The following is a 27,028-nucleotide window of genomic DNA, read 5'->3' as shown; positions in this document are numbered from 1 at the left end:
CATAAGCATTCATACAAACACGAGAATACCAAACACAGACTACAATCCGGTGGACCAACTTCTCTGTTTTGCGAGTTTAAGTGAGCTGTATGTTAGTTTTCATGATTATCTTTAAAATCTTATTTACCAATGCTCAAGATTTAACACATTTAAATCCGAATCTGTCAGTAGGGCAGGTTGTACATTGAAACTGTTTTCACAGCTGGGTTCTGACTACAGATTGAGCCATAGCACTATATGCATAGGATCTAGGTAACATTGGCGTGATCGTAAAATCTTGCTGCCGGATATCGATGCCGTTTCTTGTAATCCATGTACAATTACCACTTAGCCAACCTACTGGCTGTGTGGCATGGCACACAATTGTCTTTTGTGTGTGTAGATGGTAGAATAATCAAACCCATTTCGAGATGATAGAACTGTGTCTGTGAAGACCACTTTTGTTGATGTTGAGGTGTTGCGTATGACAGAGTAATTGGTTTTAGTAGTTTACAGTATGTATGGGTTTATAATGTACAGTCTTTGTTATGCGGGGTTGTGGCTGTGAAATCAATAAGTTAATGCCACCAACCATAGCAACATCATCAACGTTGGTGGGTGTGATGATGTTGATGATGCAGGTGATGGAGATGCATAAACAAAATCAGTTGGATCTGATTTCATAACCCATCCCATGTTTTTGTGCTTTTTATAACAGTTTTCCTGACATCTTTGTGAAATATATGGCAAATGAGACTGTTATATGATTTCAGCTGAAGTTTGACTTCACTATAGCAGCCACTTATTGTAATCTTGAAGATCGTAGGGATCCAGTTTGATGGCTGTCGCTGGAGGGCTGTTATTTCAGATATCTTATCGGCTTTCCACAACTTCCTATGGTATCAAACACTTACTACGATGTTCAAATCATTTTCTTAACTTTATCAGTTTCCTGCTAGGTCTTACCAATGGGTTTTTCTGTTTAAGTACCAATGGTTCTGGAAGGGTTGAAATATTTAGAGTATGATATTACAATATAAGTATATTGCAACTAATTCTGTCCCATTTTTTAGGCTAACCAAGCATTTTATGTTGTGTTTTTTTTCCCCATAAACCAAAATAAATAGGCCACGCCTACTAGCAGACTACTGTTTCTGATTGGTTGGTTATTGGGTGGGGCTTGTGTTGGATTATTGTGGTGCACAATGACACTGATTTCATGTCTTTGTCTACAACTGTTTTGTGTTTTAATGATTAGATAAGCAGTCTGTGAGGTTATTATTGTTGACATATTTATTTGAAAGAATTGACTTATGGCGCTATTAACATAAAAACCGATGCGCACTCTTTGCAGATTGACATGGACTGCACACCAGTTTCACATTTATTCCTCCATAAACACACACAATTTTGAAGTCACGACTTAAGTCAATGTCAAAATAGTAAGAAGTCTTCAGGATTAGTTGCGATAATGTCCGTCAGTTATTAAGCTTCTTGTTCCCTTTGAGTGAACATTCTTTATGGATAAGCCGAAGCAACACTGCTGGTAAATGGGTGTTTGATATTTTTTTTAAATAATGCTTTTTTCAATCTCATCAAAATCAGATCTTAGTTCTCGCTACCGCTAAACAAAGATCTGAGGACATCCCATTACGGGTCATGTCAGACTGACCTTGCGCGAACTTTGACCGACCAATGGAATGACCAATCAGAACGCAGCTTTCTCGTGCTTTATGGCACTAATTTCAAATTGGCGACTACGCTTCGAAACATATTTTGACAAATTCTTGATTACAAATTTGAAACCTGAACAAAAGAACTTTCTGGAATGGCTAATAGATGGTCTAGATTGTATGGATTCAGTTGTTAAACCCGTAACTATCGTTTGGAGTATCCCGTGTTAATGTTTTCGAGGTTGTATGATCAGAAATCACATTCCGACTGTCACTTTCATGATCTGGTAAGTGACGCTCTGATTGGTCGGATGAAAGGTCGTTCTGACATGACCCCTAATGGGATGTCTTCAGATCTTTGTTTAGCGGTAGCAAGAACTAAGGTCTGATTTTAATGAGATTGAATTTTTTTTGTTAAAATAAGTTAAACTTAGGACCAAACTTGCCTGAATTGTGACCGTTGTTATATGAAATGTCTTTTCCATCACTGAGGTCACAGGAGTAGACGCCATCGGCCAAATCCAACTTGTCTGCAACTCATTTTGGATTAGTGAATGTAAAAACTAGATTTTGTGAGAAAACAATAAGTCACTCTGGATTTTCACTTGTCTAAGACTAACAGACAAGTGGGCTTGTCTATGCCTTGGTCACATCAGTATATTTGCATTATTGCACTCCAATTTTATTTTTGTATTTTGTTTTCTGCTCTAAGATGTGTTTACTAAAAAAAGTTAAGTTTTCCAACACAAACTTTCAGTGTGTGATGATCAAGAAACAAAGAAACCGTGGCATCCTCGAAAACTGTATAGATCTCTAGTCCGTATCTAGACTGACACTTTGTTGGTGAAAACATTTCTTCAAAATAATTGTCATTTTCTTTTTCAAAAGAACCTTTTCTCTTCTGCTGTTTTCATGGGAAACATGACTTGGTTTAGTTTGATCTAACCTTGACTTGGCTTTTAGTAATAAAAAATAATATATATTCATATTTCACAGCCATGGCGCAGGACTAGTGAGATCTGATCACTTGATTCTCTGACACACCCACTGCCTTCATTCTCTGTGAAGAGTGACACATATGTGAATTCTAATTGATGAGTATGTGATTAGTTTTTATGAATATATTGTGGGAGAATAGCTTGATGCATCTCTAATGACAATTATTACAACTGATGGACAGTGTCATTTGTTGCCATGGTAACAGTGTTTGTTGAAGTGAGATGTGTAACATGGTGGTGAAACATGGCCATGAGAGCTGTAGGCTTGTATATCCGAGTGGGCTGCAGGGGATGTCATAGATTCCTTAGTGTCAACTCACAAGCCCTTTTAAAACATTCATCATATCACAAGTTTTGTCCCAGATCCAAACTGAGATTCTGGTATTAATATATAACACCAGAGAACAATCTGTCTCGATTATCTGCTGAAACAGATTCTTTTAGGCTTAAAAGGCAAAATGGCATGATCGTATATGAATGGATCACTGAAAATCATTGATGACACAGGTGTTCTCAAAAAGGATAAGACCCGTATAGATTCCGGGGTAGAATAGGTCTTCAGCAACCCATACTTGCCGTAAAAGGCAACTATGCTTGTCGTAAAAGGCAACTAACGGGATGGGGTGGTCAGGCTCGCTGACTTGGTTGATGCATGTCATCGATCCTAATTGCAAGGATCGATGCCCATGATGTCAATCACTGGATTGTCTGGTCCAGACTCGATTATTTTACAGACCGCCGTCATATAGCTGGAATATTGCTGAGTGCGGCGTTAAACAACAAACAAACAAACAAAAAGAATAAGCATGTCCCACTCTACTGGTAGCATAAACAATAGTTTCTTTTGCCCAATGCCAACCAAGCAATACTCCTGCCGTACGACAGCGCCTATAAGCAGTCGAGCCTGTACTCCTGCCGTACGACAGCGCCTATAAGCAGTCGAGCCTGTACCATTTCACAGAAGGCCTGGTAATAAGTTGAATTTGTGGCAGATTGGAATGGAACTGTGGTGTAGAGGTATAGAGGGACATAATGACATATATACTTATACCGTTTGACAATAACTTGATTCTTTGTCATACTAACTTAAACATTGGATTTACTGCCAGCTCTTATTTTGTGTCATCAGGGATTTATCTCGACCTGCCCACAGGCCAATATTTGGCCCAGAATCTGCAGCAAATGTCAGTAAAAATTCCCAAATTGGAATTGAGAATTTCCCAGTTCACATTAATGTGGTTATTAGTAATGATATGGCTTTATAGAGGGGACTTGTATTTCACTGATAGCATGGCCAATGAAGGGGAAGAGGTTTAAATGGTTATTTTCAGATTATTGCGTTGAATGCAGGTTTTGAATAAAAGTGACAAAACCCTTTCCATATTCATAAGAAATCTCTGCCAAAAGCATCGTCAATTGTACAATTCCCACTATATCATGAGCAAGTGTTTATGAATCACAATCAGATAGTGATGGTACCAGGTGGTCGCAAATAGGTGGACGTATCCTGCCCCACCTCAATATTAGACAACCACTGAGTTTAAGAAAATAAGAATCCCAACAAAAATTCTAACTGGGCCTGTGAAGGGCACTTGTTTTGAAATCTGAGATAAATCTGTGCTCATATCGATTTGGTCTAAATTTTAATTGTAATTCAGGTTTTGTAGGGCCTCTGGTGATGAGTATGAGAGAATTGTGATGAGTGAGAGAATGGTGGTGAGTATGAGAGAATGGTGGTGAGTATGAGAGAATGGTGGTGAGTATGAGAGAATGGTGGTGAGTATGAGAGAATGGTGGTGAGAATGGTGATGAGTATGAGAAAATGATGGTTAGTATGAGAGAATGGTGGTGAATATGAGAAAATAGTGATGAGTATGAGAGAAGTTTGGTGAGTATGAGAGAATGGTGGTGAGTATGAGAGAATGGTGGTGAATATGAGAGATTGGGGGTGAGTATGAGAGAATGGTGGTGAGTATGAGAGAATGGTGGTGAATATGAGAGATTGGGGGTGAGTATGAGAGAATGGTGGTGAGTATGAAAGAATGGTGATGAGTATGAGGGAATGGTGGTGAATATGAGGGAATGGTGGTGAGTATGAGAGAATGGTGGTGAGTATGAGAGAATGGTGGTGAGTGAGAGAATGGTGGTGAGTATGAGGGAATGGTGGTGAGTATGAGAGAATGGTGGTGAGTATGAAAGAATGGTGATGAGTATGAGGGAATGGTGATGAGTATGAGGGAATGGTGGTGAGTATGAGAGAATGGTGGTGAGTATGAGAGAATGGTGGTGAGTGTGAGAGAATGGTGGTGAGTATGAGAGAATGGTGGTGAGTGTGAGAGAATGGTGGTGAGTGTGAGAGAATGGTGGTGAGTGTGAGAGAATGGTGGTGAGAGAATGGTGGTGAGTGTGAGAGAATGGTGGTGAGTGTGAGAGAATGGTGGTGAGTGTGAGAGAATGGTGGTGAGTATGAGAGAATGGTGATGAGTATGAGAGAATGGTGGTGAGTATGAGAGAATGGTGGTGAGTGTGAGAGAATGGTGGTGAGTGTGAGAGAATGGTGGTGAGTGTGAGAGAATGGTGGTGAGTATGAGAGAATGGTGGTGAGTGTGAGAGAATGGTGGTGAGTATGAGAGAAAGGTGATGAGTATGAGAGAATGGTGGTGAGTATGAGAGAATGGTGGTGAGTGTGAGAGAATGGTGGTGAGTATGAGAGATTGGGGGTGAGAATGAGAGAATGGTGGTGAGTATGAGAGAATGGTGATGAGTATGAGAGAATGGTGGTGAGTATGAGAGAATGGTGGTGAGTGTGAGAGAATGGTGGTGAGAGAATGGTGGTGAGTGTGAGAGAATGGTGGTGAGTATGAGAGATTGGGGGTGAGTATGAGAGAATGGTGGTGAGTATGAGAGAATGGTGATGAGTATGAGAGAATGGTGGTGAGTATGAGAGATTGGGGGTGAGTATGAGAGAATGGTGGTGAGTATGAGAGAATGGTGGTGAGTATGAGAGAAGTTTGGTGAGTATGAGAGAATGGTGGTGAGTATGAGAGATTGGGGGTGAGTTATCCACAAGCTTGTCACTTTGGACCTTCCATGATGATATATGGTCCAATGTGGCATTAAACTCACTAACACACTGTTACGATATTGTTTGTTTCTTTTTTGTTTAACGCCGCACTCAGCAGTATTCCAGCTATATGATAACGGTCTGTCAGTAATTGAGTCTGGATCAGACAATTCAGTGATTGGCAACATGATCATCGATCTGCGCAATTGGAATACGATGCTTACAATATTGTCACTCAATGTTCTTTTGACTTGGTTGAAAGTGATAAGGTTTTCGATAGAATGGATTTCAGTCAAGTCAATTTCCTAAATATAATTTATTTGGATGATATTGAAACCTTGTTTTGTTTTTGTCCAGTTACCGTTCCCTGTGATTGGGTCTCTGAATGCCGTGCACATGTTTGCTGAGAACCACAAGGTCGACCTTCAGACGACCACCACTCATGGTTCCAAGATAGCCTGGAGAGTCTATCAAGACAGGTACTTTCATTCTCGACAAGGTCTTTTCTGGCTTCTGTGTTCAAAACTGCCATATTTTGCAAACATGATGTTGAAGTCACAGTTTACGGCGTAGGGATGGGGGTGGGGGAGGATGGAGAAGAGTCCCAGGACCAGAAGCATATAGTAATAGCTGACTGAAATGTGGATTAGATGGTCAAAATGTGCGGCCTGGCTGATTTTGTGTCATGAAACATCATCAGTATGGATGGCGCTCGCCTGTAAACCACTGGTGCCAGACTTGCCTCTTTACCAACCTGACAATGGAAATATTGCTGACTGACCCCCAAAAAAATCACACACACATCATCAGGCTTTTTTTTTAAATCATGGTAACCTCATTAACCTCAGAGTCATGGTAACCTCATTAGCCTCAGAGTCATGGTAACCTCATTAGCCTCAGAGTCATGGTAACCTCATTAACCTCAGAGTCATGGTAACCTCAGAACTGTTAATTACTGCTGCGGGGTGGTCAGGTAGCCTAGTGGTTGAGGCATTCGCTCATCACACTGAAGACCGGGTTTGATTCCCGACATGGGTACAATGTGTGGAGCCCATTTCTGGTGTCCCCCGCCGTGATATTGCTGGAATATTGCTAAAAGCGGCCGTAAAACCATACTCACTCACTCAATAAGTACTGCTGTCAGATACATCAGTGACATTGCTAATCGAATACGCAGGGTTACTTCACAATATTTTGATGATACGCACAAGTTTTATTTTTGTAGCGTATCTGTAATGTTCGTTGCGTATATTTCAGCATTTCTGATGCGTATTTTACGCAGATACGCAGCTTATCTGGAGCTCTGTACTAGGCATGGCTGATAAGGTGCAAAGATGATTGACTTCAAATCAGAGCCAAAGCTAGTATGATCACTGAAGATGTTAACTGTTTGATCCTGTTATTGTGAAAGAATATCCCAGACAATCAATGTTTCATCATAAAACATTTTGATAAAATATGTAGAATAAAAGTTTTTGATTTAGGATATTTAGGTTTCCCTTTTTCTGTTGTGTAATATGACATTGTATTCTTTTATCAGCATCACTCTGATCGTGGCAACTGGTGATGACTGTGCCGCAGATTGCCACCTTGCCCATCTCCTTGACAACATCTACAACGCCATGGTGCTCATGTATGGCTCTGAGGAGGTTGGCAATATCAAGAACGTTGAGCGCTTCAAGAAAGAAATCAAGGTTGGTGAAATGCACCCCATTGATTTTGCATCAATATTCATCAGCTGATAACCAGATTCAATAGGTTCCTTGACGTGTTACATAAGTGTAGCTTACATGTTGCAGCCATGCAGGGTAATCGCAATAATTATAATAATGGTACATATATATCGCACCAGACTCCCCGTGAGGCATGCTCGAGCGTATGACATTATTACCCTGTCCATACATCAGTGTGTTGTGTTCTCAATTCCCTAGGGATCAGTTTACTCGGGGATAAAAAAACAGTAGCACAATTGACAAACAATTGTTTCAGCGTTGTCGAAACTTTTAGGCGTGATCTGCGTATACAATCTTTACTTTTAATACTGAGCTATGAATTCTTTTTATAACGAACACGCTTATAACAAACTTACCGATATAATGAACTTATTTTTTAGTCCCAGCCATTTGTTTTATAAATGTTGTATATATGCTTATACCGAACTACGGTTATTACAAACTAAAATTAGTGGTCCCTTTGAGTTCGTTATAAACATAGTTTTCTGTATATCTCATCAGGTTTTGCGTGTCTTTACAATATTTAAATATTCCCATATCTCATCAGATTTTGTGTGTCTTTACAATATTTAAATATTCCCATATCTCATCAGGTTTTGTGTGTCTTTACAATATTTAAATATTCCCATATCTCATCAGTTTTTGCGTGTCTTTACAATATTTAAATATTCCCATCAAAAGTTGAGTAATTTTTATCATGCTGGAGGACAGTACAGAACAAGATGTGTTTGAATATGCTTCAATAAGGGATGAGTAGAGTTGTTCCCCTTCCCACTCCCAGGATCTGCTGAGATCTTCATCTTCAGCCTGGTTGTTCTGGTGTTGTTTCATACCCCAGGGCCAGGATTGTTAAGCACACTACATCATGCTTGGTTAGAATGTAATTTATTCTTTGCCTGTTTTAACATTGACCTGTCTCAAGTGTAAAGGAGTAGTCACCAAGCTGTTTTCAAATTCATTTTACATTTTTAAGATCCATAATCTAGTCGCAGTTATTTAGAGGCAAGTTTAAATGTTTTTAAAATCACATAACACTGGTATGCCATTTTCAATACAAAACTATGTTATCACAAATACAGTGCTAAACCCACATTTGAAATTGTTAATTTAATTGACATTGCTACGTAGATTCAACTATTGTCATTGTTACGTAGATTCAACTATTGTCATTGTTACGTAGATTCAACTAATGTAATTGTTAAGTAGATTCAACTAATGTAATTGTTACGTAGATTCAACTAATGTAATTGTTAAGTAGATTCAACTTATGTAATTGTTACATAGATTCAACTAATGTAATTGTTAAGTAGATTCAACTAATGTAATTGTTACGTAGATTCAACTAATGTAATTGTTACATAGATTCAACTATTGTAATTGTTACGTAGATTCAACTATTGTCATTGTTACGTAGATTCAACTATTGTCAATGTTACGTAGATTCAACTATTGTCAATGTTATGTAGGTTCAACTATTGTCAATGTTACGTAGATTCAACTATTGTCAATGTTACGGAGATTCAACTATTGTCATTGTTACGTAGATTCAACTATTGTCAATGTTACGTAGATTCAACTATTGTCATTGTTACGGAGATTCAACTATTGTCATTGTTACGTAGATTCAACTATTGTCAATGTTACGTAGATTCAACTATTGTCATTGTTACGGAGATTCAACTATTGTCATTGTTACGTAGATTCAACTATTGACATTGCTACGTAGATTCAACTATTGTCATTGTTACGGAGATTCAACTATTGTCATTGTTACGTAGATTCAACTATTGTCAATGTTACGTAGATTCAACTATTGTCAATGTTACGTAGATTCAACTATTGTCATTGTTACGTAGATTCAACTATTGTCAATGTTACGTAGATTCAACTATTGTCATTGTTACGTAGATTCAACTATTGTCATTGTTACGTAGATTCAACTATTGTCATTGTTACGTAGATTCAACTATTGTCATTGTTACGTAGATTCAACTAATGTAATTGTTACGTAGATTCAACTATTGTCAATGTTACGTAGATTTAACTATTGTCATTGTTACGTAGATTGGAAGGCAGATGCGATTGTGATTGGTTGTACGTAGATTGGAAGGCAGATGCGATTCTGATTGGTTGTACGTAGATTGGAAGGCAGATGCGATTGTGATTGGTTGTGCGTAGGTTGTCCAGGGATCAGTGCAGTACAGCCGTTTACTTGCAGTAGAAGCACTACAACCACTAACTGCATTAAGAAGCATTTCCTTTGTGTTAAAGTGATACAATGAGTTGGCCCAATCTTCCATTGCAGTCATTGCCTGTTGTTGTATGTCTTTCTTGTTTCTTTGGTTTTGATTCGGGATAAGTGATGTAGTGATGAAAAAATGAATTTGAAAAAAATCAAATTGTTGCTGTTGTCATAGATATTTTTTCGCGAATCACAAAGTAAATTACTCTTAATCTTCATCTTTGCCTGGAACTAGTTTTAGGTTTGTTTTTTCAAAGATGGTTTATTTCTTAAAGGAACAGTTCTAAATGTGAGACAGTACTTATCAAAAGGACAAGACCTGGAAGCCATCATTTTGTAAAACTTTATGACTAATTTGTAATTGATTATAATGACACATCATTTATAACATCTGAAAGCTAGAAAGAAAAGTGTATTTTTTCAACAAATTTACGAAATTTGTATCATCATTATTAAATTCAGCTTTGTTATCTTAAATATCAAAACATATAGCTGATTGCAGTAATTTGGACACACAAGAAATACTGTTGTGTGTTTTCACAGTAGATAAAAGGTAGGAATAGCGGAATTACGTAATCATTCGTAATTTATCAATAATGCTTAATGATTCGAACAAGTTCATACAGAGACGCAGTAATGTTTCAATAGCCCAGTCTAGAATTTACCGACAACGTATCCGGTACATTTCAGAAAACCCGCTCAGACTGTGTGGCAATAGCCAGTTCAAACGTCGTCAATATCAAAATTACTGAAATGAACATTATGATGTAATTTTCAGTAAATGGGCCCCCTATGGGGAGAGCACTGCAACAATAAATTCTTGTGTTGCAATTAAGGTTTAAATTAACAAATAAAACATTTATGTGTTATGCTACACTGCCTAGAGTATTACTTGCTAGAGCTCGTGAGCCCCCTTGTACTGTACTCGTTTATTGTTTTTCAAGAGAGTATGCATTTCTCATGAATTAGAAATGAATTGGATTTATTCAAGTATAACGTTGCACCATAAAGTGTTTATATTTTGTTACATCTATTGGGGGGTGCTCATGCAGGCAGAGTAATCGCGTCTTCATAGTTTCTTTAAAAAAACATAAAAAATCTTGTCCTGCCAACCATTGATGTCGTTGATGAAATAGAATGACTGTAACACAAAACAGCTTACCTGTGTTAACCTCAATTACTTTGTTCCCATTTTGCAATTTAACTGCCTTTTAAGATACAAATCTTGGGGAGATGTTTTGTTTCACCAAAGCTAAGGATAATCTACTACAGTCTTTAGTTAATATAAAATATAATGCATTATTTTCGGATAATTAGCTTCCAAATAGGGTGTTTTTTCTGTGTAATATTGAGTGTATGCATTCTTTTATTGGATGAAGTTAAGAGGCTACACAGTGCCACCCATTAACCCTGGTCCCAGTGCTGACACATTGTCATGCTAACAGCCAGGCAATATGGTATGCTTATGTTATAAATTTAAAAAATTTAACAAATGCATTCTGTATTTTTATAAACAATATTTTTTTTAATTAGCTCATAAAGGTAATAGTTGTGCAGGGTTAGAAATTGGAACTAGTCCTATAGTCCTTGCCAAACTGCCCAATAGTTAAGGACCAGTAGAAATTTGCCATTTTTAAGGGTTTAGCTATGTTATCATTATTAGGACTAGTAGACTAAAACAGTTAGTTTCTGTCACTGTCGTGTCTCAAAGAATGAAAGTATGATGGCTTCGATACCATTGTTCCTGTACATTGTGTTTCACAGAGTAGTGATTTGTATCCTTCTATCTTCAGGTTCATGGGGTGGGGTGGAGTAGGGGGACTTTTTTCCCCACCGTTATCTTTTTGTATCAACACATTTTCACAAAGAGAAATTTTCTCAACCCTCCCACATGTACCTATGCAAAGTATTTGGTGCGAAATTGAATATAGAATCAATATTTTATATACATATGTTTAGATTTAATATGCTTTTAGTTTTGTCTCGAGTGAAGATTCTGAATCAGTTCCATTGATGACAGCACCCCAACCCCAAACAACCCCACCCCCCTCTCAGAAACCCTTCTACAAGATAGGGTTACAGGGAGGAAAAAATGGTTATGTTAATGTTACTGATTATTGGTAATCCACCCCATGAGTTAGTTGCTACAGTGCTGAATTATTGCAAGATTAAACTGACTCACTCACTTCACGATTTCTCACCATGATAAGTAATCAATGTCTTAAACAGCTCTGAAGAAACTACAGCATATGGCTACATTGAAAAAATATTGTTATAATTTTAAATATTTGTTTGATATATTTTTTGTATATGAACTCTGTCATAGTTATGAACGTTTAGCCGAACAGCTGTTCAAATGAGGCTAAGTGAGGATAGACACTTACCCCTTGGCTGGTCGGGACAATTGTTTCTTCATGGAAGCACTGTCTGCATGAAATAACCTCTCTTAGATAAACAACATGGTTTTAATGGTAGGCGTTAGCATATTCATGATAAAAGAAATATGTTACCCGCATCACATAAATATTTGACTGTTATTATTAGGTGTAGGGCTGTATCTGTCATTGATTACCCATCAAGCGAAATCTACGCACGCTGATAGAAAGTTGATCGCGTTACCAAATCAATTTCACAGCCAGATTAATAATAGAAATCACAATTTTATTGGTTGGTATATAAATATATGAATCATTATGAACAGAAAGGTTTTATTGATTAGACACTTGACGTCACAACAGATGAATGATATGTATATTGCGGTGTACATTGTTCCATACACCAGCATTTTCTTGATACAGACAACGATAACGGCTTATGGCTTTATTCCCTCATATTGATTGCTTAATTAGAAATGGTCTATCTGAGTGTGTCATTATTTTCTTAGCGCCATCTACGTCTTCTGTATATTGTCGGTCTCTCACAAATTACACTGGGTGTCCGATATCGCCATAGCGATTGTGCCATGCAACATGTATGAGATGTGACAGGCATCCTGTCAAACGGGAATGGATTTTTCGCTTTGATTGACATTTTTATCATGATTGACATTTTTATATCTTGATTGGCATTTGTGTCTTAGGTCAGATATTGTCATTTATGACAGTATATAGCATGTATACAGTGTTGAGTGACAAGGGAAATATAGCACATGTGATATATACATGGAATACCACAGTGGCCGTCTTAAAGAGCGAATTCTCCTTGGTTTATTTTCAGAGCAAAATGTGATGTAAATAGATATTTATTGGGTGTTTCAGCTGCAATATAGTTTTTTTCAAGAATTGCATGAGAGGACAAATGAGACTATTTCTTGAAGGACACAAGGGATTATATCTTAAAGAAATAAAGGCAACAAAAATCATTTCCATAATCATAATATAAAACATCAATGCCAGAGAAAAGCCAGTCTCGATCAGTCGAAACATATTCCACCAGGCAAAAGGCAAAATAGCCGTGAATATTATCGGAATGGATCACTGAAAATCAGTGATAACACCAGGTATTCGTGAAAATGGTAAGAAATCTGTACTGGATGCAGCGTCCACGTGCAGTTATTGCATCAAGGATGTTTAAGATTATTCTTAAAGGACACATGGAGATTAGTTTGGTTAAGGGGCACTGGATTTATTTCTTAAAAGATTATTTCTTAAGCAACATGTAGGATTATTTGTCAAAAGCACACGATTGTTTCTTGAAGAACATAGGCAATAATTTATTAAATATCACATGTGACAATATCTGGAAGGACACATCAGTTTATTTCTTAAAAAGGGGTCTTCTTTATAATACAACACAGGATCGTTTTTCAACAGACATGAGATTACTTCTTAGAGTACATATAACATTATTAAAGTGGCATGTGTCAGAAAGAATGCATACGTGTCACGTGGGACTTTCTGAAAGGAATCATGGGATTGTTTCTTAAAGGAATGCTTCGTATTATTTAATAAATCATATGACAGTATATTTTTTTATTTCAAATTACAGATGGATATTGGATATATTGAGAGAAAAGCAGTATTAAATGTTGATTTTCATCTTCATTCTGGAGTATAATATCTACTATTTGTGTCTAGATTTAAATTCCAAGATATCATGTGTGTTTGTTTCAACATGACATATGTGTCAATGCTTTTTTTATTCAGCTTTGTAATGTGTTTTGAAGTTCACTTTTAAGTTGACTCAGAAACAATACTTAATCAAGGCTGGCCATTTATTTTTGTACCCGACTCATGAAATAATACTTTGGAAACACCAAAGGTTCTATTGTAACTAGTTGGTGGTATACAGCATCAACTGTCATATTCTCATTCATCCTTGCAGCAAGTATGTACATTAAGAAGAGATGTTTCCAATGTGTACCACTTAATGACAAAACTAACAATCAGTCAAGTGTTGCCACAACGTCTATATTCTTATCACGATATGCTACATGTCATTTCCAAACTTTAGACGCTTATCCTGCACGAGACAAACGGTGCATTTCGAGTCATGGATCTATGACATCACATGTGATGCGTTCATGAGCGTCGGTTCACACAACATACCAGTGTGTTCGTTTCTGCATCAAACCAATCTAATATCTCTTGAATATAACCAACATAAAGATATTCAAGTTTTTTTTTGTCAATGTATTTTATAATCATCAATAACCAACTTGCCTAAAACTTACAGAGCTGATGATGTCTATAAATATCAAGGTATTAAAAGATCTTGCTCTATATTTGAAGAGACATAAGCGTAATAAATACCAAAGTTACATGGTTATGTACTTTCTCCAATGTTTAGTATATGACAAAGTAACCACACCTAAAGGCTTATACAACAAATTGTAATCACGGCCACAGGGCCTCCAATACTGAATAAACAATTAGGATATTACGATATAAAGTGGTTTTAGAGATGCGGTATTATCAAGAATACAATCTACCATATTTCCTCTAATAACCATCCCAGCACCCGGCATCATCTGAGAAGTAATTTAAATGTAACATCCCTTGTGGTTATTGTGTTGTACATTGCCTCGTAACTGGCTCTTATTGGAGGTCAGCTTTGTAGGATGCTGGCACCTTTTTCTGGCCCAGCGCTTATTAGAGTATATATATACGGTTAATTTGGAATGTCCAGCAGGAGTGTCAGTCCAACCTGCAGACTTTATGCTGACCAATGAGTGTCCTCACTTGTCCGGACTTGCATCAGCTATTAATCTACGTCTTAGAAGTACTTTTAGCTCGCATGTATAATATACTCCAGCAGAGAGTGAGATATCACTCAGGCAGGGGCGTCATATACATAGAACATTTTGAAACAACTTATTTTTCTATTAATGTAAGAACATGTTCAATGATTGTTGTCTCTCCTTTTAAGAACTATTTTTAGGCAACATTAGGTATTATTTAGTTGTTTAAAGATTGTCCTGTATGTTCATGTTTTCATAATAACCCTTATTAATTCCATTTGTAAGCTAAACCAGATAAAGTCAAACAAGATTCAGAGGCATGTCACGAAAGAAACAGTTAGGAATGTAATCAAACATGGTGGTCCTGCCTATTGTTAGAAATATTTTGGTACGGTTAGGTATTTTTTCATGGAGTCATTGAAACATTTAGTCAAACCCAACATACTTTCAGTATGTGTTGAGTGAATCCCATTCTTGTAGCCATAATGTGATTCAGGTAGAATAGTGCAAAAAGCTCACTCACTCACCCAGCAACTCACCCAGCCACTCACTAACTCACTCACCCATCCTCATCGCTAGTCACCATGCACACTGAACATACCTCTCTCAACCAGAGAGCTATTCCACACAATCTGCCCGTGACAACTCTTTTAGTTATTAGAAAATAAATAAAAACAACCACAAAAGGCAACAAAACTAATATTGACATTACCAGACATTGATTTATCTAGTTACCTTTATTTGACAGAGGTAAATGCTTGTTATTGTATAGATTGCAAACATCTATCAACTTATTTCTATTTGCTGTTTTCCACTGAACCAACTGCCCTACACAATACCATAGAAAATACAATCAGAAACACAACTTTTTATTTCAATCTCCCAGAGCTAGAGTTAGCTGGGCACCATGAAACCCATTAAGGAGATGCCTAATTGTGATGCACAGTGCCGTGTGACTGCCGACACTACCTACACTTCGACTGTAGGTGGTAACAAAGTGCATCTGATGGACAAACAGTGGTAGCCGGGGAACATCAAACAATTGGCCCATAGGTTTATTAACCCATTAAAAGGTCATTCATGTCTAAAGGCAATTTAATTTGAAAATTGACTATAATCTTAATTTCAATTGCTTAATTAACTCCATAATGTCGACATGCTTGAATGAAATCCATTATTGTTGTGTACCATGACAGAATTTCTGCAGATTATTTGCTTAAATTTATTCAATAAGCAATTGAATATTGAAGGCTTTTTCCTCATGTGAGACCTCAAGACTTACTTTAAATAATGCATTTACCAAACCTGTACAAATGTGTCATGCTAACTACAGGCCTAAATTATTTCAACCTGATTATCCAGTCTTATAATATGTCATTCATCTATATTATGCCTGATTAATCAGCTGTGATTACACATCCCTTTTTTTTGGTTCAAATTGAAATGTTTTGATTTATGTCATTAAATACAAGTTTGATATGAATAGCTCTCATGCTGATTTATTTGCACACATGGAAAAAACCTACCTTTTCATGAAAATTGTAAAAATCATTTAAAATGTTCAGATCACTGGTGTGATCACTACCTATTCAAAAGATTTGAAGCATCCCAAATCTCTAAAACTACAGAAAATTTTCCTTCTAATTTGCATGATTGTCCTTGGGGCTAAATCCCTGGGATTTAAAATGCTTAACCAAACAGAATCTACAAACTCCATTCTCAAGAGCGTGCAATAAGACAAGTTGCAGTGATTATGCAAACACATAAATGAAGAAGTCTCCAATCAAAAGTGTCATTTACCCGCACAGAACAAAACAAGCCTTCAATACAATACACACATTGTTAATAGAAATGAACAAAAGGCATTAAAGTAATTTTACTTATCAAACAAATGCAACAATTTTCTTGTGAATGTATTTCAACAATTCTGCTACTTACCGCTTCAAAGTCGTATGTCTTCCAAGCTTGCCTATCTTGTTCAGTATACGAGCAGTAAATGTTTTTAGACAATGTGAGAAACAATGGCTTTAAAGAATATATTGATTCTGTTTGTCGGAGGTGTCGAGGATTTGGAGAAGTTGGTGATCACGTAGTGCGTACAAAGCCAACCCTCGTTTCTTGAGGTGTACTCTTCTCACCTGTGTGTGATAAGAACAGCAAAAACACACACGCCGTTAGTTCCATGTGTAGCGTGGAATAACTCTAAACAAAGCTCTGTGGAGGGCAGCATTCATAAGACAAAGCGTTGTCATTGCGAGCTGTTGACAATTCTACGTTTTGCTTAGAGAACCGCCGAGCGCAAACTTAAGCAAGAGTAATCTTGAAACAAAAAATGGCCACGTTTGTCCAGATGCACATGTGGGTCCATGAATTAACAGTATTATTGTATGTATGATCTACTTCTTACTGTTACGTGGTCGGCAATCTTTGAATTTGTATCTGTCGTCAGACCAAATAGGAAAGTTTAACTTCCCCAGTCTAAGTCACACACAGGTGTTGGGTAGGCAGATGAACCTCGCGCTGTGTTTGTACATTCAAGCCTTGGAAACTCCTTTTGTTTTTAGTTTAAGTTTAGAAAATATTTTCTTTTGCATTCAGTGAGATTACGTAAATTCTACCTACGTAGGACTGAACCTTGTGGATGGAGCCCAGTTGGGAGGACGGAGGAGATTCGGTGGTGATCAGCATTGATGATACTTTATGCAAGGCCGTTTTGAATGAGAGCCATCTTGAAAAGAATAGTTTGGATGCATTTTAAGTTTTATTTATTCAATTTTAAATTACTTTGCTGAAATCCGGGCTTAAAACGTGTTACTGGCATCTGTTGTATTCAGATATTGGGATAAACTATTTTTTATCCCAAAAAAATTCACAGATAAAAAGTATGGACACATAATTGTGTCTTATAGTGCAATTCTGTTTTTCATTTGTTAAAAGAAACAGATGTGAGCCAAATAGGATGGCTAACTCTTTTTCTTATTTACTTTATACAGTAACATCTAGCAATGATTCATGAGAATGCTGGATAACTTTTGTTAACAATGCATTAATTACATTTATTCATCAATATTAAGTATTTTGCTATTTGACCAAAAAACTTTAATGTTATTTTGATTCATTAATCAATGGTTATGATATTACTGAAAAACTCATCTTTTCTGTGTTTTGTGTTTTTTTAAACAATTCATGGTTTATGCAATTATTCAAATGATTCTGATATTCACAATATAGTTCAAATTATTGAAACTCAAAAAAGGATCTTTGCAGAAAATTATTTCTGTAATTACAAAAATAATTATAGCTAATGTCCTGTTCTCATCACAGTTCACAGAATTACAGTGTAAGGAAATTCGAAAATCAGTACATCGCACAAAATGACAGATTTGAAATAAGACACTTCTTGTGGTCATTACACCTCAAACGAAAACCAAACCTTTTTCCTAACATACAAATTGACCAAACACTACACACGATTAGAAGGAGTTTACCCTGCAAGTGCTTTTGGCACTAATTTTGAGGAATGTTTCTTGGAGAATAAAATTGGATAAATCAATTAAGACGGTTAACGAGGAATCTATGTAATTATCAAGTGAGAGTGCATTTGTCCCACTGCAGAGGCCTGGTCATGTGACCACCAATGTCTTTCAACTTGGTCTGTCTATCTGCAGCTGTTCTGCCCTGCTCCTGCATGTTTAATTAAATGACACGTTGCAGTGCATATCTGTCACTCTATGCTGTTGCCATTAGCAACCGTGGAGAAGCTTTTATTTGACCCTGATATTTTTTTAAAATCTGGGTTGTACATTTCAAGGCGGCTTGCCAAATTGCGATATTGACATTGAAACTGATTTCCCCTTCCAATTCGACCCCTGATGTTAGGTCGTGTGAATATTTGGAAGATGCAGTACTAATATTTTATGTATTATGTGAATTTTGTTGACTAATCTGATTAATTAGCTGATAATTAATTAGGTATTGATTAATTGAATATGGTTTTGTGAGTGCTCCAGTTACTGTGAATTGTTGGTTTTAGTATTAGGTTGTTAAGAAATGTGTGTCGAGGCCCAAACATCATCCATATGTGTCATTGTTGGAATCGGAGCTGGTGGCTGAAGTACAATAGAGGCAAGGAATTGCTTCATTCAGAAGCTTTAGAGATAAAGAAGAAATTAAAATTGCAGAAGCAGATAATTACAAGATCACACTCGCAACCAAGTGATGAAGAAAGAAATTAAGAACAACATGCTTGAAATCTGACATATGTTGTTCATAGTAGAACAGTTTGATGTTTCATGCCTAAAAATTCTTGGATGATGAAAACATGTTTGTAGATAAAAAAATATTTTCATTCATTCATTCATTCATTCATTCATTCATTCATTTTGCTTCTGATAAACAGCTTCTCGTTTCTGGTACCAAAATGTTTGACTGCTTTATCATTAATTTATTTCCTTTTTTTGTTCATATTTATTCCTGGACTTAGATAGGATCTTGAAAAGCTAATTTAAATGTTAAACAGTTTTATGACCTCCTCATAACTAGCATCTAAGAAAGAATGAGGATAAACTGAAATATGACATATTACTGTTACTGCTGTCTCAGACATAATCATCGCTGGGGCAGTGGGGTAGCCTAGGGGTTAAAGTGTTTGCCCGTCACGCCAAAGACCTGGGTTCGATTCCCCACATGGGTACAATGTGTGAAGCCTATTTCTGGTATCGGGTTAGGATACACTGTTCGACAAAATTTGTGGAATATCACTCACTCACTCACTCACTCACTCACTCACTCACTCACTCACTCACTCACTCACTCACTCACTCACTCACTCACTCATCAATACCAGTTCCCATGTTGTTACCCTTTATTTCAGCAGCACACCACGTTTTACCCTTTATTTCAGCAGTACACCATGTTGTTACCCTGTATTTCAGCAGCACACCACGTTTTACCCTTTATTTCAGCAGTACACCATGTTGTTACCCTGTATTTGAGCATAACACCATGTTGTTACCCTGTATTTCAGCAGTACACCACGTTGTTACCCTTTATTTCAGCAGTACACCATGTTGTTACCCTGTATTTGAGCAGTACACCATGTTGTTACTCTGTATTTGAGCAGTACACCACGTTGTCGCCCTGTATTTCAGCAGTACACCATGTTGTTACCCTGTATTTCAGCAGTACACCATGTTGGTACTCTGTATTTCAGCAGTACACCACGTTGTTACCCTGTATTTCAGCAGTACACCATGTTGTTACCCTGTATTTCAGCAGTACACCACGTTGTTACTCTGTATTTCAGCAGTACACCATGTTGTTACCCTTTATTTCAGCAGTACACCATGTTGTTACTCTGTATTTGAGCAGTACACCATGTTGTTACTCTGTATTTCAGCAGTACACCATGTTGTTACCCTTTATTTCAGCAGTACACCATGTTGTTACCCTGTATTTGAGCAGTACACCATGTTGTTACCCTGTATTTGAGCAGTACACCACGTTGTCGCCCTGTATTTCAGCAGTACACCATGTTGTTACCCTGTATTTCAGCAGTACACCATGTTGGTACTCTGTATTTCAGCAGTACACCACGTTGGTCCCCTTTTTTTCAGCAGTACACCATGTTGTTACCCTGTATTTCAGCAGTACACCACGTTGTCACCCTTTATTTCAGCAGTACACCATGTTGTTACCCTGTATTTGAGCAGTACACCATGTTGTTACCCTGTATTTGAGCAGTACACCATGTTGTTACTCTGTATTTGAGCAGTACACCACGTTGTTACCCTGTATTTCAGCAGTACACCATGTTGTTACCCTGTATTTCAGCAGTACACCATGTTGGTACCCTGTATTTCAGCAGTACACCACGTTGTTACCCTGTATTTCAGCAGTACACCATGTTGTTACCCTGTATTTCAGCAGTACACAACGTTGTTACTCTGTATTTCAGCAGTACACCACGTTGTTACCCTTTATTTCAGCAGTACACCATGTTGTTACCCTGTATTTGAGCAGTACACCATGTTGTTACCCTGTATTTGAGCAGTACACCATGTTGTTACTCTGTATTTGAGCAGTACACCACGTTGTCGCCCTGTATTTCAGCAGTACACCATGTTGTTACCCTGTATTTCAGCAGTACACCATGTTGGTACTCTGTATTTCAGCAGTACACCACGTTGTTACCCTGTATTTCAGCAGTACACCATGTTGTTACCCTGTATTTCAGCAGTACACCACGTTGTTACCCTTTATTTCAGCAGTACACCATGTTGTTACCCTGTATTTGAGCAGTACACCATGTTGTTACTCTGTATTTGAGCAGTACACCACGTTGTCGCCCTGTATTTCAGCAGTACACCATGTTGTTACCCTGTATTTCAGCAGTACACCATGTTGGTACTCTGTATTTCAGCAGTACACCACGTTGTTACCCTGTATTTCAGCAGTACACCATGTTGTTACCCTGTATTTCAGCAGTACACCACGTTGTTACCCTGTATTTCAGCAGTACACCATGTTGTTACCCTGTATTTGAGCAGTACACCATGTTGTTACTCTGTATTTGAGCAGTACACCACGTTGTCGCCCTGTATTTCAGCAGTACACCATGTTGTTACCCTGTATTTCAGCAGTACACCATGTTGGTACTCTGTATTTCAGCAGTACACCACGTTGTTACCCTGTATTTCAGCAGTACACCATGTTGTTACCCTGTATTTGAGCAGTACACCACGTTGTTACTCTGTATTTCAGCAGTACACCATGTTGTTACCCTGTATTTCAGCAGTACACCATGTTGTTACCCTGTATTTCAGCAGTACACCATGTTGTTACTCTGTATTTGAGCAGTACACCATGTTGTTACCCTGTATTTCAGCAGTACACCACGTTGTTACCCTGTATTTCAGCAGTACACCATGTTGTTACCCTGTATTTCAGCAGTACACCACGTTGTTACTCTGTATTTCAGCAGTACACCATGTTGTTACCCTGTATTTCAGCAGTACACCATGTTGTTACCCTGTATTTCAGCAGTACACCATGTTGGTACCCTGTATTTGAGCAGTACACCATGTTGTTACCCTGTATTTCAGCAGTACACCATGTTGTTACACTGTATTTGAGCAGTACACCATGTTGTTACTCTGTATTTGAGCAGTACACCATGTTGTTACCCTGTATTTCAGCAGTACACCATGTTCTTACCCTGTATTTCAGCAGTACACCATGTTGTTACTCTGTATTTGAGCAGTACACCATGTTCTTACCCTGTATTTCAGCAGTACACCATGCTATTACCCTGTATTTCAGCAGTACACCATGTTGTTACCCTGTATTTGAGCAGTCCACCAGAAACCATTTAATCCCAAACGTCAACACCAGAGAATCATCAGTCTCAATTATCTGCCGAAACCGATTCCATTGAGAAGGCAAGGTAGTGATGAAAATTATAGGAATGGATTCCTGAAAATCAGTGATGACACCAGGTGTTTGCTAAAAGGGCAAGCATGTCCTACTCTACCGCTAGCACCCATGACTCACACAATTTGTATAAACACATCCATAAAAACATAATTATTCTGAATCTATGTAAATAAGGTTTGCCTATGTAGACCTATAAGTAATCAATTTATTGCTAAATTTGAAGTAGGCTGATCCATTAAATTAAAATTGAATTTTCTGTCTTTTCATTGTCCATTTTGGAAATGATAATCTCAAATATGGACATATCTCTGGCAGTGACTTATTCATTTAGTATCAATATTTATAAATTTGTATTGATACAGTATCAACATAAAGAATGTCTTCAAACATTGAAATCACATTATACCTTGACAACCCTAAAGGAATGGTTATGTAGCAACACTGCTAAGACCTTCAGGATCTGCTTCAGGATCTGCTTCAGGATCTGCTACAGGATCTGCTACAGGATGTGCTAAGCACAGAACTAGCCTAAGGCAGCAAGGAACAATATATTTGATTTTCATCCAAATGGGGCGGTCGGGTAGCCTAGTGGTTAAAGTGTTCGCTCGTCACGCCGAAGACCCGGGTTCGATTCCCGACATGGGTACAATGTGTGAAGCCCATTTCTGGTGTCCTCCGCTGTGATATTGCTGGAATATTGCTTAAAGCAGCGTAAAACCATACTCACTCACTCACTCACTCACTCACTCACTCTTCCCAAGGTCCTGGAGACTGACTCTTCTCGGAATAGTACCACAGACTCTGCTTTTAGCAGCCATTTCTTACGATTATGGATAGATTCTGTCTCTTTTATTTACTAATCCTGATAAACTATATATATGATTGATATCCCACTATGTTGATAAGCACATAGTGGTTACTAGATGCCTGTATATTATCATCACGTACACACACACATATATATAATACAATAATTTAGTGCCCAAACAAATACGAAATATTTTTGGTCTATTTGTAAATGACCAAAAGAAATACCTAAGCAGGTCAAAGAACATTTGATCATATTTACTATCTGAAAGTATCAGTTGCTAGTTAGATAAAACAGAATGAATGAATAAATAAACCATGAATCCAACTGTTATTGAAGGCCAGCTAGGAATCAGGAGGAGGGCAGTGTGAATTAAGAGGAGAAAGGATCTTTTCATCCAAGTTAGCAAGTGCTGTGTTTCACAAGCACTCTATTTGTACGAACACTCGTATTAGGTTTGATGTGTAGTATTGTGTAGCATATGTAGTATTGTGTAGTGTATGTAGTATTGTGTGTAGTATTGTGTAGTGTATGTGGTATTGTGTAGTGTATGTATTATTGTGTAGTGTATGTGGTATTGTGTAGTGTATGTATTATTGTGTAGTGTATGTAGTATTGTGTAGTGATGTAGTATTGTGTAGCATATGTAGTATTGTGTAGTGTATGTAGTATTGTGTAGTGTATGTAGTATTGTGTGTAGTATTGTGTAGTGTATGTGGTATTGTTTAGTGTATGTAGTATTGTGTAGTGTATGTATTATTTTGTAGTGTATATGGTGTTGTGTAGTGTGTTTGGTATTGTGTAGTGTATGTATTATTGTGTAGTGTGTGTAGTATTGTGTAGTGATATAGTATTGTGTAGCATATGTAGTATTGTGTAGTGTATGTAGTATTGTGTAGCGTATGTAGTATTGTGTAGTGTATGTAGTATTTTGTAGTGTATGTAGTATTGTGTAGTTTTGTAGTATTGTGTAGCATATGTAGTATTGTGTAGCATATGTAGTATTGTGTAGTGTATGTAGTATTGTGTAGCGTATGTAGTATTGTGTAGTGTATGTAGTATTGTGTAGTGTATGTAGTATTGTGTAGCATATGTAGTATTGTGTAGCATATGTAGTATTGTGTAGTGTATGTAGTATTGTGTAGTGTATGTAGTATTGTGTAGCATAGGTAGTATTGCGTAGTGTATGTTGTATTGTGTAGCGTATGTAGTATTGTGTAGCATATGTAGTATTTTGAAGTGTATGTAGTATTGTGTAGTGTATGTAGTATTGTGTAGTGTATGTAGTATTGCGTAGTGTATGTAGTATTGTGTAGTGTATGTAGTATTGCGTAGTGTATGTAGTATTGTGTAGTGTATGTAGTATTGTGTAGCGTATGTAGTATTGTGTAGTGTATGTAGTATTGTGTAGTGTATGTAGTATTGTGTAGCATATGTAGTATTGTGTAGTGTATGTAGTATTGTGTAGTGTATGTAGTATTGCGTAGTGTATGTAGTATTGTGTAGTGCATGTAGTATTATGTAGTGATGTAGTATTGTGTAGTGATGTAGTATTGTGTAGTGTATGTAGTATTGTGTAGTGATGTAGTATTGTGTAGTGTATGTAGTATTGTGTAGTGTAGGTAGTATTGTGTAGTGTAGGTAGTATTGTGTAGTGTATATAGTATTGTGTAGTGTAGGTAGTATTGTGTAGTGTAGGTAGTATTGTGTAGTGTAGGTAGTATTGTGTAGTGTAGGTAGTATTGTGTAGTGTAGGTAGTATTGTGTAGCGTAGGTAGTATTGTGTAGCGTATATAGTATTGTGTAGTGTAGGTAGTATTGTGTAGCGTAGGTAGTATTGTGTAGCGTAGGTAGTATTGTGTAGTGTAGGTAGTATTGTGTAGCGTAGGTAGTATTGTGTAGTGTATATAGTATTGTGTAGCGTAGGTAGTATTGTGTAGCGTAGGTAGTATTGTGTAGCGTAGGTAGTATTGTGTAGTGTATATAGTATTGTGTAGCGTAGGTAGTATTGTGTAGCGTATATAGTATTGTGTAGTGTAGGTAGTATTGTGTAGTGTATATAGTATTGTGTAGCGTAGGTAGTATTGTGTAGCGTATATAGTATTGTGTAGTGTAGGTAGTATTGTGTAGCGTAGGTAGTATTGTGTAGTGTAGGTAGTATTGTGTAGTGTAGGTAGTATTGTGTAGCGTAGGTAGTATTGTGTAGCGTAGGTAGTATTGTGTAGTGTATATAGTATTGTGTAGCGTAGGTAGTATTGTGTAGTGTATATAGTATTGTGTAGTGTAGGTAGTATTGTGTAGCGTAGGTAGTATTGTGTAGTGTAGGTAGTATTGTGTAGCGTATATAGTATTGTGTAGTGTAGGTAGTATTGTGTAGTGTATATAGTATTGTGTAGTGTAGGTAGTATTGTGTAGTGTAGGTAGTATTGTGTAGCGTAGGTAGTATTGTGTAGTGTAGGTAGTATTGTGTAGCGTATATAGTATTGTGTAGCGTAGGTAGTATTGTGTAGTGTATATAGTATTGTGTAGTGTAGGTAGTATTGTGTAGCGTAGGTAGTATTGTGTAGTGTAGGTAGTATTGTGTAGCGTATATAGTATTGTGTAGCGTAGGTAGTATTGTGTAGTGTATATAGTATTGTGTAGTGTAGGTAGTATTGTGTAGCGTATATAGTATTGTGTAGCGTAGGTAGTATTGTGTAGCGTATATAGTATTGTGTAGCGTAGGTAGTATTGTGTAGCGTATATAGTATTGTGTAGCGTAGGTAGTATTGTGTAGTGTATATAGTATTGTGTAGCGTAGGTAGTATTGTGTAGCGTAGGTAGTATTGTGTAGTGTATATAGTATTGTGTAGCGTAGGTAGTATTGTGTAGCGTAGGTAGTATTGTGTAGTGTATATAGTATTGTGTAGCGTAGGTAGTATTGTGTAGTGTATATAGTATTGTGTAGTGTATGTAGTATTGTGTAGCGTAGGTAGTATTGTGTAGCGTAGGTAGTATTGTGTAGCGTATATAGTATTGTGTAGCGTAGGTAGTATTGTGTAGCGTATATAGTATTGTGTAGCGTAGGTAGTATTGTGTAGCGTATATAGTATTGTGTAGCGTAGGTAGTATTGTGTAGTGTATATAGTATTGTGTAGCGTAGGTAGTATTGTGTAGCGTAGGTAGTATTGTGTAGTGTATATAGTATTGTGTAGCGTAGGTAGTATTGTGTAGCGTAGGTAGTATTGTGTAGTGTATATAGTATTGTGTAGCGTAGGTAGTATTGTGTAGTGTATATAGTATTGTGTAGTGTATGTAGTATTGTGTAGCGTAGGTAGTATTGTGTAGCGTAGGTAGTATTGTGTAGCGTATATAGTATTGTGTAGCGTAGGTAGTATTGTGTAGTGTATATAGTATTGTGTAGCGTAGGTAGTATTGTGTAGCGTAGGTAGTATTGTGTAGTGTATATAGTATTGTGTAGCGTAGGTAGTATTGTGTAGCGTAGGTAGTATTGTGTAGTGTATATAGTATTGTGTAGCGTAGGTAGTATTGTGTAGTGTATATAGTATTGTGTAGTGTATGTAGTATTGTGTAGCGTAGGTAGTATTGTGTAGCGTAGGTAGTATTGTGTAGCGTAGGTAGTATTGTGTAGTGTATATAGTATTGTGTAGCGTAGGTAGTATTGTGTAGCGTAGGTAGTATTGTGTAGTGTATATAGTATTGTGTAGCGTAGGTAGTATTGTGTAGTGTATATAGTATTGTGTAGTGTATGTAGTATTGTGTAGCGTAGGTAGTATTGTGTAGTGTATGTAGTATTGTGTAGCGTAGGTAGTATTGAGTAGCGTAGGTAGTATTGTGTAGTGTAGGTAGTATTGTGTAGCATAGGTAGTATTGAGTAGCGTAGGTAGTATTGTGTAGCGTAGGTAGTATTGTGTAGTG

At 37.2% G+C, this 27,028-nt stretch overlaps 1 protein-coding gene across 1 annotated transcript in view; it reads left to right on the top strand.

Moving 5' to 3' along the window:
• Positions 1-27,028, top strand: part of LOC124143175 (protein fuzzy homolog) — a 141,972-nt gene that overhangs the window by 8,773 nt on the left and 106,171 nt on the right. The window contains exons 2-3 of the mRNA XM_046512031.2: positions 6,072-6,193; positions 7,255-7,408. Coding sequence (XP_046367987.2) covers positions 6,072-6,193; positions 7,255-7,408 — 276 coding nt within the window. The remainder of the gene's footprint in view (positions 1-6,071; positions 6,194-7,254; positions 7,409-27,028) is intronic.

Source organism: Haliotis rufescens, unplaced genomic scaffold (genome assembly GCF_023055435.1).
Source record: "Haliotis rufescens isolate VD_foot unplaced genomic scaffold, xgHalRufe1.0.p SCAF_6, whole genome shotgun sequence".
Taxonomy (NCBI): domain Eukaryota; kingdom Metazoa; phylum Mollusca; class Gastropoda; order Lepetellida; family Haliotidae; genus Haliotis; species Haliotis rufescens.
Note: the sequence above shows the minus strand (reverse complement) of the source record. Positions and strands in the feature narration are given on the sequence as shown.